Source organism: Lontra canadensis, unplaced genomic scaffold (genome assembly GCF_010015895.1).
Source record: "Lontra canadensis isolate GAN:19392208 unplaced genomic scaffold, GSC_riverotter_1.0 scaffold145, whole genome shotgun sequence".
Taxonomy (NCBI): domain Eukaryota; kingdom Metazoa; phylum Chordata; class Mammalia; order Carnivora; family Mustelidae; genus Lontra; species Lontra canadensis.
Window position 1 is genome coordinate 609,769 of NW_022631139.1, and position 17,387 is coordinate 627,155.

General features: G+C 38.0%; 1 protein-coding gene across 3 annotated transcripts in view; it reads left to right on the top strand.

The window, feature by feature from the left end:
• CNTNAP5 (contactin associated protein family member 5) overlaps positions 1–17,387 on the top strand; it is an 809,884-nt gene that overhangs the window by 177,929 nt on the left and 614,568 nt on the right. For all 3 annotated transcript variants that reach the window (XM_032843937.1, XM_032843939.1, XM_032843938.1), the window contains exon 3: positions 7,549–7,742. In XM_032843937.1, coding sequence (XP_032699828.1) covers positions 7,549–7,742 — 194 coding nt within the window. The remainder of the gene's footprint in view (positions 1–7,548; positions 7,743–17,387) is intronic.

The window sequence follows — 17,387 nt, forward strand, 5'->3', positions numbered from 1 at the left end:
GGGACTGACCTCCAAAATTTCCAAGCCCCAAATGCCTTCCTGCTGATTTCTCTCACTTCCCGTATAACTTCTGAACTGTGAAATGCTCAGCCTGATGTACTTTTTTGATCAATGAGGTCATTAATGGCTACACTCTTCACAAGGGAAGTACTCACTATAGGACACCACAGCTATCTGAGTAGTGAACACCAGAACTCTTCAGAGTAAAACACAGCTCTCTCTGATAAACACAGTCACATAGGTGTGTGTACACGTGTACACACTATAGCAAGGGCTGTTGGAGCCCGTATCTCACGGACCTCACCACTTCCAGTACAAGGACATCTTAGAAGCTGGCCTGTCATGGAACTTCTGATTCAAATTATAGCCAGTGATTTCTGGAGACAGGTTGTGAGGGATAGGAGAGGAGAAAGCTAGCAAGAAACATGGTCTCAACTGAAGCCTTACTTCCTTCTAATGCCAGAAGGAGGTTCTGGACCACAGATTGCACCACAAGTATCAGCCATGTCTTGAGACAACGGGATTGACTTTAGGAACTGTGTAGCAGTCCATCACTGGCTGAGATGAGAACCAGGAAGTGGCAGCTTCCTGGGCAAGCATGCTTCTGTTTGGCTAATGGGAAATCTCTGGAGAAGGGAACAGACAGTTCTAGTTGTCAGCCTGCATCCTCAGTTGGGGGATGAATCCATCAGCTAAGGAAGACCACAGAAGAACACTTAGGATACCTTAGGATCTCCCCCCAACATTACCACTTTCAACCCCAACATCTACACCTTCTTTACTCTGCCTGAAGTCTCTCTCTCTCCCTGCCATTATTTTCAAGCAGTATGGGACTCAGTTGTTATATTTATGATTTATGATAACACACTCTGGTAATAGAACCCTAAGTTGCATCCTGCATTGATGGGATTAAGCTCATCCATAGGAAGGCTCGCTTGCTGATGTGCCAAGGATTGGCTCTCCTTCTTTCCCTGTCTCAGCTCCATTTGCCTAACCCAACTTCCTGGGGTCATTTTCCAAAGAAACTATTGACACTCCAATCCATGCTTCATAATTGACTTCTGGGGAACCTAGCCAAGTCACACACAGAGAGCCACTGTTGCCCCAACATTACTCTTGAGGCAGCCTCAGTTATGACTGGATCTGAATCAGACCCAGACTCTCCCTTCCCTTTCATGAGTCTCCTCTTATAATCTCCTTTGGTCTTCTCTGCAAATTGGCCTCAATAGGTCCACTTCAGGTTTTTGTTTTGTTTTGTTTTAAGATTTTATTTATTATTTATTTGACAGAGAGAAACAGCAAGAGAGAGTACAAGCAGGGGAAGCAGCAGGCAGAGAGAGAAGCAGGCTCCCCGCTGAGCAGGGAGCCTGATGTGGGGCTCAATCCCAGAACCCTGGGATCATGACCTGAGCTAAAGGCAGACACCTAACTACTGAGCCACCCGGGCGCCCCACACATTGGGTTTTCCTACAGGTTTTATCAGTTTTGAAACCCACAGGGTGTTTGGCCAGGTTCCCACTTTCTTTATCCTCAAAAGGCTCTTCAGTGCCTGAATAAATGCACAGGTAGAAGTGGGGGAGTCCTGGCCAGGGCTGGCCTGAAACGCCCAGGTCCTACCATACCTACCCAGCAGAAGGACGATGATGCCCAGGCTTCCAGAAAACATCCCACCAGCCTCAGAAATCCCTGCCCAGCTATAGGTCCTGCTATAAATGGATGATAACATTTCTGTACATGGAGGTTTAGGAAGCCCTCCTGAGTGCTTTGTGCAAGTTTGTGAATGTTGTTATCACTCTTACCCATACTGTATAACATTAAATATTTATGGAACAGTGTCTCTGCCTTTCTCATTGCCATCTCTAGGTAGTTTTGTCCCTGAAAAATCTTGAACCTTAGCTTATATGGGCATGAAATATTTAATACTTAATGATGCAACTAATAATTCAAGCTCACCTCCCAGTCATTAGTGACAATGTACCTGTAGCTTTTGAGAGTCTTGTGTAAATCTGGGGGAAGGCACGTGCCTAAGAAACCTATTCCCTGCAGGAATTATTTTAGGGCTTTTAAAAGAGTAGGTGTGAAAATGCTGTGTGTATGCGTGTGTATGTGATGATTCTAGTTCCTGTTGGTCTTGTACTAAATGGACTCTTTTTGAATAATAGTTGTAAAAATTTTGCTGAGCAGAGGACTATATATAATCCATCTTGTGCCCATTTCCAGTGTGTGACACCAATCAACTCTCATTTCCTTTTCTGAGTTAGAAATGGAAATAAGTGTAGAAGCTGAGGAATTTCTCCATTTTCTACCAGTTATTCTGTTTCATGCTTAGAACCTCCCTAGCATGTGAAGTAAGGAATAAGCATCATGGTATAAAGGGCTGAGGAGGTTGCTGCTGGGAGTCAGATCTGTTTCTCTTGTCCTAGTTTAAACCTTCTTTAGAATTCTCCATAAGGATCATTTCTAAGGTTGAAGACCCTGGTCCTGTTGGAACCTCAGGTAGGGATGAAGCATTGGAAGAACTGGGTTGGAGAACAGTCTCTCACCACCATTAGCTGGTTGACCCTCAAAGGCTGCTTTATTCTTTCATAAATGGAAATTAAAAATATATTGCTGATTGCTGTGGGAATCAGGTAAGATATTCAAAACAAAATCTGAAGTGTGAATTATGTTTCTCATGAGAATCGCTATTTTGGAAAAGAAAAAGAAGCAGGAGGAAGGTTTTCTGTCCATCCTGTTTGGAGGCGGTATTGCCAAGTGGTTAAGTTTGGGCTCTGAGTCCTGGTTTTGTGGTTTCAAATCCCCTGTTCTGCCACTTACTAGTTGTGTGATCTTGGAAAAGCTGTCCAACCTTTCTGACCTCAGTATCACCACCTGTAAAATAGGCATAAGGATATCTATCATATAAAGCTACTGTGTCGATGATTGAGTCCATGTGTGCCAAGTACACAGGGGGGTTGCTGAGCACTTAGCAAGGACCATATGTCAGCTAATCGTGTGTATGAATGAACACTCCAAGGTCGTGCAGGATAGATGTGATGAGAAGGAGCAAAAGGGTTAACTGGGAGGGTAAACCACTATTCAAGTAAGAGCTGAGGTGGATATTTCTCAATCCACAGTTTTTCAGATTTCCTTGCCAATTGTTAAGTGTGAGTTTAACTATACATCTGTGTTTGGTGTGGGGACTTGGGCGACAAATGAGACAAGGGTGTCCATCTTTAAATCCAGAGGCAATTCCAGGTAGTTATTTTTTGTTATTGTTTCTGATCATCAAAAATAGCATGTTGGATTTAAGCTATTTTGGACCACTATATAGCTAAATAAAGCAATCCTTAATGGTAAAATATTAGAACTGAAATTGTAGAAGTGGTCTCATCCAGTTTTTCCCAAACCATTCAGCATGCCAGGAACAACTTCCTAAAAAATTGGATTCCTAGGTTAGGCCCTGGAATAAGTCATCAAGGAGAAGGCCCAAGAATGTGTACTATCATCTTCACAACACCTCAAGGTGTTTCTGATGATTGAACCCCTTTGAGAATTTCTCATCCAGTCTAACCTTGGGAGCAGAATAATATCTTGAACCAGGTCTCTTGGCTTTCAGCCCATAATCCCCTTTTCCCACCCTCTTCCTAAAAGTCACATAAGGCAAATGTAATGTTCAGGGCTTGGGCTGTGCTAAAATATAATGTGAAAATCATTCAGGATCCCATGTTTGAAAACTATTGGAGGGGCACCTGGGTGGCTCAGTGGGTTAAAGCCTCTGCCTTCGGCTCAGGTCATGATCTCAGGGTTCTGGGATTGAGCCCCGCATCAGGCTCTCCGCTCAGCAGGGAGCCTGCTTCCTCCTCTCTGCCTGCCTCTCTGACTATGTGTGACCTCTCTCTCTCTTTGTCAAATAAATAAAAAATATCTTAAAAAAAAAAACGATTGGAAAATTCTAGATGATATTAAAATCTAAAGCGAAGTTAGTTTTCCTCTAAAATTAAAATCTTCCCTTAACTTTTTATTAGATTCTCTTAAATTCAAACTACAGGGATTGTGGGAATTGCGGCTCATAGTCATTTATACCTCAGCCACATTTACAGGCAGCACTGCCTTAGTTTACGCCTTTGACACAGGTATCTGTGTGTACGTTACACCCCACTTTAGAGAATAATTCAGAAACAGAAAGCTAGTGTGGGCACGGTATGTGTTTAGAGTAGCTGCAAATAGTATCTTAGGCTTCTCTCATCATTTTGAAAACACAGTTATTGTTTGGTGCAAGAAACAAAATGTTTGCCATAGCAACCATGGCAACCCTGGATGCCTAGTCTATTAGCTGTAATGCAGGGAACATCTTCAACAGCAGGAAAAGAGTTCTTGGCAATTATCACCCAGACAGTGTCCCTCTGTTTTAAGAGCTTAGGTTGAAGCTTCTGGGTTTGGAACATTTTTAACTCGATGTGTTAATGAAGGTGAACAGCAACAATTCTATTTCAGCTAATTTCAGGGTGATTAATAAGCTACGGATTCTACTGTGGGCAAAAGGGAGATGTGATTTTCTTTAGACAAATTTGAAGAAACCTTAGCATTAACTCTCTGTCTTTTGTTTTGGTTTGGTTTGGTTTTCAGTCAGTCTTCTGTGATTTTATGTTTTGCGCGGTGACAGGGAGAGTTCCTTGTCATTTTGCTTTCTCTCTTCCAATCTTAACAAAAATTCTTAACATATATGAGGATGATAATAATTAGAATAAATGAAGAAAAAAATCCTAAAACATGACTAGGAGGTCTGGCTGCTGATGATTGAGGATAGAAGAGGAATAGTTAAGGTCTGAGGATTTTGATTTCAAAAATAGTGATGATCACATAAAAAGTCACAAGTTGTCACCAGCTGTTCAATTGCTATATGCATTCTTTAGGCAATAAACCATATAAATATGAATAATGCGAGTCTCCATTTATGTAAGGAAGACATACTGATAATAGAAAATATGTTATAGGCAAAAAGCACAAAAGGATGAAATAACTCATAGTTTCATCACTCAGAAGAAATCACCATACAAATTTCTCTTTGATCATGTTTTAACACATGATATATACTTTATACAAACTTGCATTTTTTCACTTAAGAAGAAAGAGACCCCATGAAATGAGCAGGAGGAGAAATTGAATGGAAATAAAGAATAGGCTCAAAATTGTTTTGGACTTAAAAATTTTTTTTTAATTTTTTTGAAATGTAAATGCTCTTCTTAAGGCTCTCTGTCAGTTGTGAGAAGTTGAGAGAAGGTAGTCAGGGCTGGGAATTGTGGACAAGTTAGAAAAGACAGAGCTGTTAGACAAAAATGTACTTCTGGGTCTGGCATGTCAGAATCTCTGCTCAAATGCCTCCTCCCTATGCCTTTCTTCTGTATTGATTTCCTGGGTTTTGTTTTGTTCTTTTTTCTGCTGGAAAAAAATTTTTTTTCTGAAACTTTTTTTTTTTTTTTCTGCTACATAATAGTCTCAAAGAGCAATGCTTGAATCCCAACTGTCAGGTGTTCCAAACTTGCTGGATCTCAGTTTCCTGAACTATATATTGGCAATTGCGCTATTTATCTTACAGGATATTATGTATGTTTTAAAGTAGGCTGAATTGCAGTATCAAAAAAGTTCTAATCCACAATGTCTTGAGCAACGTAGATGCTTAGTTCTTATTCATATTATTATTTGGGGCAGGCATTCAAGTAGACAGATGCTTCCTTCATGTGATGATATGGGAATCCAAGATCTTTCCATATTGTTGTTTTGCCATCGCCTTGGGCCTTGGTGCCAACTGCATCCATCAGTCATAGAAGGGGAAACAAGTGGGGAAGAGACCAGTTGGCTTCTAAGTGGCATGTCTTCCTCCTACTCCTATCTTGGTTAGAGAGAACTTATCTCTGTGGCTATACGTATAATAGGATGGAGAGCTGAAAATGAAATCAAGCTTCATACCTACCCGAGAAGAAGAGAAATGGATATCAGGGAAATCAGCCATATCTGCCACTGTATCTGTGTCTTGCAGAAAACTCAATAAAACACATTCCGTAATGGGTGCGGAGCATGTTCCATCTCTTCCTTTCCCTGCATTTCAGTCTTCTCAGGAAAGTGAAAAAAAAAAAAAAAATCAAACCAAAGCTTAACAGCAGTTGCTATTAGGAGAGAATCAGCACATACCTTACAGGATGTGCCTATGACTAAAGTAGGGTTCACCTCATGTCCTCCATCTCCTGTGCCTACATGTCTGCTTCCATCAATGATGGGCTGTCTACACCAGGGAGCCAGGGTTCAGAAAAGTTCTCGATTACCAGGAAGAAGTCCCATTGATTCCTTCTGAGATCATGAGAAAGTAGACCAGGACATTACTAAAATGATTTTAAATGACATAGGCTGAAATCAAAAGGGATTTATTGATTAAGTCCTCTAAAGTGAAAATGTAATTAACTCACCAACTTGATACGCTGAGCAAGGTGCTTCACAAAGGTGTTGTTTCCTTCTCATCCCCACCCACGGCATACACATTCTGCCCTTCCAGGATTCCACTGAGGATTTGGAAGATTTGTTAACTCTTGGGTCAGTAAAAATGATTATAGACCTCATTATTACCATGTGAAACAATTAGAGAAGACTGAGGCCACAAGTCTTCCAACTGTGCAAGAGCTAATATTGATCTTTTGCAGAGTTCCAGGATTTTTAAGGCCCAGAGTCTTTTGTCCCATGTAAGAATGTTCCTGTGTGTCAAGTATACTGAATCCCGTGTAGATCCAGAAACACGGCACACTGTCTCATGTCCCCTGAGATTTTGTGCATGCTGTTTTTTTGGCCCTGTTTGATCTCGCCAATGTTTTCTCTCTTTAACCTTGTTTGCCTGCAGTATGGTCATACTTGCTTCGGGCTTCAGCTGTACTGTCTCGTCATCACTCTCTCAAGGCCTTTCTGTCACCTACAGAGATATTCTGTCCTCTGAGCTCCTATTGTACCTTGTGTTTGCCTTTTATAAGGCTTCCTATCACATCAAATTGCACATTTTTTTTTGCATGTCTTTCTTCAGTATCCAGAATGCTCCAGGTGCTCAGAGAACATCAGTTGCATGGATGAGACAGAGTCAAAGATATAGTCAATGATCTTTCATTTTTGTATCCACAGCAAAAATATCTGGGCCTTGGTAGAGGGAGGGATAAAAGAGTGGAGAAAAGAAGGAGGGAAGGAGCTCTCCGTTAGGCAAAGGATAGAAAGCATGTTACAAGATTAAGGTTGTAAGAGAATAAAAATAAATAAGTAGTACCGATTGTACTAGGAATCCAAAAAATAGAAACTAATGCCCGAGGAAAGACAGGAAGAATTATGGAAGGGACAGCATGGGTTCGAGATGAATCTTGAACCATGAAAGGGAATAGTGTGGAAGAGGAGAATGGAAATCAGGCCCTGCAAGGACGAGCAGGGCGCTTTGGGGGGTAAAGACATCTTAGCGGCACACCATTTCATTCTCTTTGAGAGCTGAAAGTTGCAGCCATGGGGAATGTTACTACAACTCTCTCTCTGATCTTCTTCCAGGAACTGGCGGTTGGTCCCCAGCAGATTCCAATGCTCAACAGTGGCTCCAGATGGACCTGGGAAACAGAGTGGAGATTACAGCAGTGGCCACGCAGGGAAGATACGGAAGCTCTGACTGGGTGACGAGTTACAGCCTGATGTTCAGTGACACAGGACGCAACTGGAAACAGTACAAGCAAGAAGACAGCATCTGGGTAGGACATCTTTTCTCTTCCAATGAATGAATCTGAGATATAATAATGGTAACCAGTGAGCATTTCTATCATTTTCCTCTACTCAGATTGTTGGTTGCTTAATAACTGTGGAGTGCCCATTCAGAAATAATTAGATGGTATATGAGTCCTCCTTCCAGCATGGCTCCAGTTCCAAGGGACATTAGGATGCCTGTTGGGAAAAAAAAAAAAAAAAGTGTTTTCCTCCTCTTCTGGTAACCTGAGTAACTCGATGACCGGGTCTCAATTCTTCATCTATAAAAACAGAAGGATACTGTAAGGGTCTGATTTTTAATGAGAATGTATTGATTTATTGAGCATGTATTTATTCACTCATCTGTTCATTATGTATCAGACACTTCACATACCCTCTAGTGACCCAGCAAGCTCAGTTATGTAATGCAATCAACAAACAATCTGTAAAATCTCAGCCTGAGAATCTGTAGTCTGGTCTGACGTTATAGCCACTGTGCTCAACAGCCTCTATTCAAGATTTGAAAACAATTAAAAGGTTTAAAAAGACAAGACAAATACAAAATGTAGAATCATTTAATCATTATAAATATAAATGTCATTATAAATAACATCACTTAGGAAGTGAAGGACAGTGTGCTCCAAGTTGTGAAAAAGAAATTTCCTCCCCACCCCAAGGTCTAAACTCTTGACCTTCAGGTGTAATGAAAGGCTGTCCCCAGACTGAGGTTAGAAAGGAAGGCAGAGACACTGAGCAAGAGGCATCTGGAGGAGGCTTCAGAAACTGATGCACTAAATGAAATAATGTGTTTCTTTATGTTGCTTACAATTTATGGAAAAAACATCTCCAAATACTTATTTTTTGCTAAATGTACATACTATGTGAAGATGTGGCAATTGATAGACTAATCTGTCTTTCTCATATTCTCCCTACTTGTTTCCCCCCTTAAATTAATGCTAAGTATGGTTTCAAATTACTATTGTCTATGCTTTTCTGTGTTGGCTCTACTTTGGTTGGAAACAGATTTCTATTTTATGTTCATTGCTATTTGATAATTGTCTACTCATCAATATTGCTAATTGAAAATAATAGTGAAGTTAGGATTGAGATTAGTTATGGTAGATTGAATCTTGAGAATACTATTATTATCATGTTTATTCTAGGTTGCCTGTATATTAAGTTGTAATATTTACAAGGAATATGGATTTTCTACATTTTAAAAATTGGATTTTAAGGGGTACCTGACTGGCTCAGTCAGAATAGCATATGACCCTTGATCTCAGGATTGTGAGTTTGAGGCCCACATTGAGGGTAGAAATTACTTAAGTAAATAAAACTTAAAAAAAGTTGTTTTAAATGGGGCTTCAAGGGACCATTCCATTTTTTCACTCAATTTTGAAGCCTCCATAAATTTTTACAGATTTTTTGTTTTCTTTTGTCTTGCTTTTAGTTTGAAATGAAAAATAAGCATACATTCCATTTTGAAGAACAATTTTAAGGTTTTATTTTGACTTGAGAGGGACAAATAGATGTGGGGTTACTTATTTTCTTTGACATTTTCAAACAAAACTGGTTGTTTTTCAGAATGATTTGAAGTTTTGAATTATTTTGTCTAAATATTTTTATTAAGGTATAACTGATATGCAATATCATAGTCATTTCAGGTATACAACATATGAGTCAACATTTGTCTAAATTGCAAAATGGTTATCACAAAAAGTCCAGTTACCATCTGTCACTATACAATACTATTGTCCGTAGGATATTATTGTCTGTATTCTCTATGTCGTACATTATATCCCTATGACTTCTTTATTTCTTAATGGAAGATTGTACTTTTTGATCTCCCTCACCCATTTGGTCCATACCCCAACTCCCTCACTTCTGGCAACACCAATCTTTTCTCAGTTCCTAAGAGTAAAGATTTTGTTTGTTTGCCATGTTTTTTAAATTCCACATGGTAAGCTTGTGGTATTTGTCGTCCTATAACTGACGTATACTACTTAAACTAATACTCTCATGGGCCATCCATGTTGTTGCAAATGGGAAGATTTCATCCTTTTTATGGCTGATTATTATCCGTGTGTGTGTGTGTGTGTGTGTGTGCACGCGCAACATTTTCTTCATCCATTCATCCATTGATGGACACTTAGGTTGTTAGCATACATTCACTATTGTAAATAATGCTGCAATGAACAGAGGGGTGCATATCTTTTTTAATTAACATTATCATTTTTGTGGATAGATATCCAGTACTGGAATTGAAGGACCATATGGTAATTCTATTTTTAATTTTTTTTGAGGCGTCTCCATGCTGTTTTCTATAGTGGCTGCACCAGTTTGGATTTTCAGCAACAGCTCATGAGGGTCACTTGTTCTCTTGTTTCTTGTCTTTTTGGTAATAATCACTCTGACAAGTGTAAGTGATAGCTTATTGTGGTTTTGATTTGCATTTCCTTGATGATTAATGTTGTTCATCATATTTTCATGTGCCTGTTGTCCATCTGTATGTCTTCTTTGGAAAAGTGTCCATTCAGATTTCCTACCCATGTTTTAATCAAATTGTTTTTATTGTTCTCATTGAGTTATATGAGTTCTCTATATATTTTGGATATTAGCCCTTTATCAGATATATGATTTCCAAATACCTTCTCCCATTCAGTAGGTTGCTTTTTGGTTTTGTTAATGGTTTCCTTTGCTGTGCAGAAGCTTTTTAGTTTAATGTCCCATTTGTTTATTTTTGCTTTTGTTGCACTGATCCAAAATATATATATATAATTGATGTCAAAGAACTTAAATTCATGTTTTCTTCTAGGATTTTTATGGATTCAGGTCTCACACTCAAGCCTTTAATCTATTTTAAATTAATATGTATGTATATTATAAGATAGTCATCCAGTTTCATTCTTTTGCATGTAGCTCTCTAGTTCTCCCAGCACCATTTATTGAAGACAGAGTCTTTTCTCCATCGTATATTTTGCCTCTTTGGTCATAAATTAGTTAACCATGTATGTGTGGGTTTATCTCTGGGCTCTCTATTTTGTCCCACTGATCTATGTGTCTGTTTTTTTGCCAATGCTATGCCATTCTTGATTACTATAGTTTTGTAGTATGGTTTGAAATCAAGAAGCATGAAGCCTCCAGTTTTGCTCCTTCTCAAGATTGTTTTGGCTATTTGGGGTCTTTGTGTTTCCATAGAAATTTTAGAATTATTTTTTCTAGTTCTATGAAAAATGCCATTGGAATTTTGATAGGGATTTCACTGAATATGTAGACTGCCTTGGGTAGTCTGGACATTTTAACAATAGCAATTCTTCAAATCCATAAGCATGAAATATCTTTCTATTTCTTTCTGTCTTCAATTTCTTTCATCAAGGTCTTATTTTTTTAAGTATACAAGTCTTTCACTTCTTACATTAAATTTATTACTAGGTATTTTGTTCTTTCTGATGCAATTATAAATGGGATATTTTTATTTTTCTTTCTGATACTTTGTTATCAGTGCATAGAATCACAACACATTTTTGCACATAATTGTTATGCCTATGATTTGCAATACTACGTTGAATGAAAATGGGGAGAGTGGACATCCTTGGGAGGAAAAATTTTCAGCTTTACACTGTTGAAAGTGATATTAGCTGTGGGTTTGTCACATATGACCTTTATTATGTTGAGGTTCCTTCCCACTGTACCTCTTTGCTGAGGGTTTTTCATTAATGGATGTTTAATTTCATCAACTCCTTTTTCTGCATCTATTGAGATAATCATATGATGTCTAGATTTCACTTCTGTTAATGTGGTGCATCACGTCGATTTATTTGTAGATGGTGAACTTTGCATCCCTGTGATAAATCCTACTTGGTAATGGTATATGGCCCTTTTAATGGATTGTTATATTCAGTTTGCTAATATGTTGTTGAGGATTTTTTTCATCAATGTTCATTGGGATATTGGCCTGTAATTTTCTTTTTAATATTGTCATTGTCCAGTTCTGGTATCAGGGTAATGCTGGCCTCATAAAGTGAGTTTGGAAGCAGTCCCTCCTCTTTACTTTTTTGGAAGTTTGAGAATAGGTATTAACTCTTCAACTGTTTGGTAGAATTAACCAAAGAAGCTATCTAGTCCTGGACTTCTCTTTGTTGGAACTTTTTGATAGCTGATTTAATCTTATTAGTAGCAGATCTGTTGAGATTTTCTACTTCTTCATGGTTCAGTGCTGGATGAAATTCTAGGAATTTAACCATTTCTACTTAGTTGTCCAATTTGTTGGCATGCAATTGTTGGTAGTAGGTTTTTGTTTTTGTTTTTCTTTTGTTTTGTTTTTTGTTTTTTATAGTCCCTTTTATTTCTATGGTATGAGTTGAGTTGTAACTTCTCCTTCATTTCTGCTTTTATTTGAGTCCTCTTTTTTTCTTTCTGTGGTGAGCCTAGCTAAAGGTTTATCAGTTTTGTTTGTCTTCTTAAAGAACCAGTTTCTAGTTTCATTGATGTTTTCTACTATTTTGAGGGTTTGTTTGTTTCTTTGTTGTGTTTTGTTTTTATTTCTCTTATTTCCACTCCTATATTTATCATTTTCCTCTTTCTACTAATTTTGAAATTTATTTTTTTTCTAATTCCTTTAGGTGTCAAGTTGAATTTTTTATTTGAGATTTCTTTGTTTCTTGAGATAGGCCTTATTGCTATGAACTCCTCTCTTAGAATTGCTGTTGCTGCATCCCATAGATATTGGTATGTGATATTTCTGTTTTCATTTGTCTCTAGATTTTTTTTCCTCCTTTGACTTCCTTCACGATCCAGTAGTAGTTCACTAACATGTTGTTTAATCTCCATGCATTTGTAGCTTTTCTAGTTTTCTTCTTGTAATTGATTAAAAAAATATATTTATTTATTTGTTTATTTATTTACTTGAGAGAGCTTGCAAGTGGGGGGTTGTGGGGAGGATCAGAGGGAGAGGGACAACAAGCAGACTACATGCTGAGCATGGAGACTGACTCAAGACTGGATCCCATGACCCTGGAATTATGACCTGAGCTGAAATCAAGAGTAACATGCTTAACCAATGGAACCATCCAGATGCCCCTTAAATTGATTTCTAGTTTCATAACACTGCTATCAGAAAAGATGGTTGATATGACTTCGGTTTTCTTGAATTTACTGAGATGTTTTTGAGACTTAACATGTGGTATACCCTGGAGAATATTCCATGTTTATTTGAGACTGCTGCTTTCAGATGGAATGTTCTATCTATACCTGTTAAGTTCTTCTGGTCTAATGTGCCATTTAAGACTGGTGTTTCTTATTGATTTTCTGTCTGAATAATCTATCCATTGATGTAAGTGGAGGATTAAAGTCCCCGACTATTATTATATTGCTGTCAATTTCTACCTTTAAGTCTATTGATATCTGTTTTGTATATATAGTGTTCCTATGCACGGTGCCTAGATATTTGTTATCTTCTTCTTTTGAGTCTTTTACCCTCATGTACTGCCCTCTTATTCTTTTATCACAGTCTTTATTCTAAAGTCTATTTTGTTTGATTGAGTATAGCTACACCAGCTTTCTTCTGCTTTCCTTTTGCATGGAATGTCTTTTTCATCCATCACTTTTCAGTCACTATTGCTTTATCTCCTAAGCGTGTTGTAAATAGTATATAGAGGCTTGAGGCTCACAGAGGCTAACCCAAGATCATACGGGGGGTACTAGAATACAGAACTAAGATTTATTTCTAAATATTCATGATTGCAAAACTGTATTTTCTGTTTCTCCTTTATTGCACTTGATTAGTTTTTAAGTTTCACGAAATTGATTTACTTCTCTTACTTTAAATGTAAACTTTATTTGGACCCACTGTTAAGCCTTTTGTTTTATTCACATGTTGCTAAAGTATGAGTGAGAACACAGTAATAATATCGAACTGTTTCTATAGCAAATGGATAGGGCTCAAACTGAAACCGCATGGCCATCAAACAGAGACTGAGTATTTTACCAAATACTTCATAGACGTACATAAAATCTGACTTGTGGTTAATATTCATTATTATTTCCACAAGATTATGTTGCTGGATGAATAGATTATCTTGAGAAATTTTATTTATTCATTTTTGTTTTTATTTTAAATTTAAAATTAGAAGGGAGATTATAGATTTACCAGAATTAACCCTGATAAAAAAGATGAGAACAATGGCCAAACAAGAGATTTTTTTTTTCTTTTAAGATTTTATTTATTTATTTGACAGAGAGAGTGATCACAAGTAGGCAGAGAGGCAGGCAGAGAGAGATGGGGAAGCAGGCTCCCTGCTGAGCAGAGAGCCCGGCGGGGCTTGATCCCAAGACCCTGAGATCATGACCTGAGCTCAAGGCAGAGGCTTAACCCACTGAGCCACCAAGGTGCCCCCAAACAAGAGATTTTTATAAAACTCTTTAAATTGTTCTATTTAACTTTTCATTAAAAAAAAAATCAATACTTAAAAACATCAATATCAAGTACTGAATTAATTAAGGATGATGTATCTTGGAAGTAGAGAATCTATTGAATGATACTTTCATGTGGTCTTTTGAAGATCTTCAATTTTTGATGATATGGAGTTTGTAATGCTTTTTAAAATTGAGTTAGCAAACAATACAACTTAGGACATGCTGTAGTTGGGATATCAACTTACCAGTACTCCAGAGATTTATTTTATTTTATAAAGTTCATTCAGAGTAAGAATCCTAAAATATATCTATCTATACAATGTACAATATCAAATATTCATGCCCTAAAAATTCAATTTGAAGACTTTCTGATCTGGCACTGAATGGAATGTTCATGAATGAGGTCGCCAAGCAGCTGCTTAGAGATGAATCGTGATTTATGAACAGGCCAGAGTTCTCCACTTCACTAAATAATCAGGTGTGAAGGTCTCAGTGACAAACTTTGTGACAATTTTAGAATCTTAGCAGATTTAAAATCTTTTTCAGGTTGTCTTGAGACACACCACAAAAATATAAATATAAGATTCTAACTCTGAGCAGCAACATTTGCCTGTTTGGTAAAGTGGGTAAATATATTTGGAACAAAGAAACCTCTAATTAAATCTACACAGACCAGAGTCCCGTTACCAGTCATTTGGAAAGATAGGCCTATAGAAACACTTACTGTCCCAAGTATATGCATGAATTACTGCTTCAGTTCTGAGTCCCTCCTGTATGTGTTCGAACCCTTAATGAATCCGCCTATGTTTCCCACATACAGCATGTAAGTGTTCTAAAAACGCGTTGCCTTCTTTGTGTTTTGACACTTCCCTTTTTTTTTCTGATATTTTTCGCTCTGCAATTTCAAAGACAGACACTTGTGCTTGTGTTTTAATATATGGTCTCCTATTTTTAGACTACTTTATCCACATTGCTCATGTTTGTGTACAAGTCAGTTAGGATCCTTTCTTCTTCTCACCTAAGAGAATGTCTCCATCTTTTGATCTATTATAAAATATCAGGGAAATTTTCACTTGTCTTTTTCTTGAGGTCTTTTGCTCCCACCACGTTTCTGGGTAAATCAGCTGTGCCAAGTGCATTAGCTATGGGTGCAAAAGCCTTATATGATGATTCAGTAATATTATATGTTTCATTTTCAATATCCTTTTTTTGTTAAAAAGATTTTATTTATTTATTTGACAGACTGAGAGAGATCACAAGTAGGCAGAGAGGCAGGCAGAGAGAGAGGGGGGAAGTAGGCTCCCTGCTGAGCAGAGAGCCCAACTCAGGGCTCGATCCCAGGACCCTGAGATCATGACCTGAGCTGAAGGCAGAGGCTTAACCCACTGAGCCACCCAGGCACCCCTCAATATCCTTTTTTGATGGCAATTTCCATACCCATGCTGGCTATAGAAGCGTATCAGCATATTACAGACAATGGACTCACAAATACTTAATAAGTTCTTTCTAGGACAGGACAAGAAGCAAGTGCAAGTATCTTCAACCCGTAAGGTAGGCTCTGCCAGTCCATGCTAAAAGCTCATTTCATTCACCTCGAAGTTAATTTCCACTGTCATAGTTCCCAGATTCCACCACCCTTGACCACATTTCTTGGGTGTAAAAGAAGATATATATCACAATTCTTTTACCTTTTTGCATCCACGAACTTCACCTGCAGAAACCAACAGTGTAAAAAAGACAAAATCAGGGGCGCCTGGGTGACTCCATGGGTTGGGGCCTCTGCCTTCAGCTCAGGTCATGATCCCTGGGTCCTTGTATTGAACCTCAGGCTCTCTGCTCAGCTGGGAGCCTGTTTCCTCCTTTCTCTCTCTGCCTGCCTCTCTGACTACTTGTGATGTCTGTCAAATAAATAAATAAATAAATAAATCTTTAAAAAAAAAAAAAAAGACAAAATCAAAGTCCCCAAAGTCATCTTACCCCTGGTCTCCAGGCCCCCATCTCAACCATGTTTAGTTTATAAATAAAATTCTTTTTTATTGAGGCATATTGGATAAAATATTTGCCTTTTCTGACCGTTTTACACATATATGAAAGTGTTCACCAAACTCTTTCTTTAATTCAGCTCTAAATCCCTCCTACTTACAGACTTTAATCTCACCTAAAAACTTCAGTGTTTTACACTTCTACTGTGCTTTATTTATTATGATGACAGAAAATAAAAACTAGAATCGATCTATAAGAATCCCAGATTTTTCAGATTCTTCTTTCTTCTAATCATTTGCCTATTTTTTCCAAGTTTAATCCTATTATCAATGTTAAAGCTCTATTCATCTTTGTAGAAAAAACTTATGCTACTGATCTTTTCTGGAGATAATCTAATGAACCCCTCTTAGGTACTGGTTTTAAACAAGTATCTGTTGTTGGTGGATCCCTCAGTATTGATTGTGAAGATATTAGTGAGCTGTTTGACCTACATGTTTGCTCACTTATTCCTAGGCTCATTTAGTTAGGCATTCACAACCAGCCTCTGATCTATGCAGGTCATATATTTGGAAATGGTCAAATCAGTCCTCATGCCATAATATGGGAATGTTCCCTCACAAGGGATGCAAAGACCACAGTGATATAGACAACTGGGGGAGACCAGAAGCTTAAAGAGTTGAGGTCATGACTAAAACAAGGAACTTTGCAGGGATGGCACCTACAAATGAAATAATGGCATTTCAGAATATATTCAAAGGGTTGATTCCTTTGGGGTCTATATTTCAGGAGGCCTAATGCAATGAAGGAGCTAATCTATTCAGCACTCAAAAATGAATAGGTACCCGGTTAGGATTACTGAAGATATTGTCCAATACCTTCTAAATAAGCCTAATGAATTGTTTCTATTTTAAGGGTGAAAGTTGAGATTTAGAAGGGCCAAGGAACCTGATCCAAACCACAGAAGTAGTAAAGTGATGGACCAAGATGCAAACCCAACTCTGTTTGTTTATAAAGCCTAGGCACCTAAATCAGCAGATTAAGCAGTGGTTGATGGCTTAAGAATTAAGACCCAGTATTCTTTTTTTAAACATTTTATTTATTCATTTAACAGAAAGAGCACAAGCAAGGTGAGTGGAAGGCAGAGGGAGAGGGAGAGGGAAAACAGGCTCTCTGCCAAATAGGGAGCCCAGTGTGGGACTTGATCCCAGGACCCCAGGATCATGACCTGAACCAAAGATAGACACTTAACTGACTGA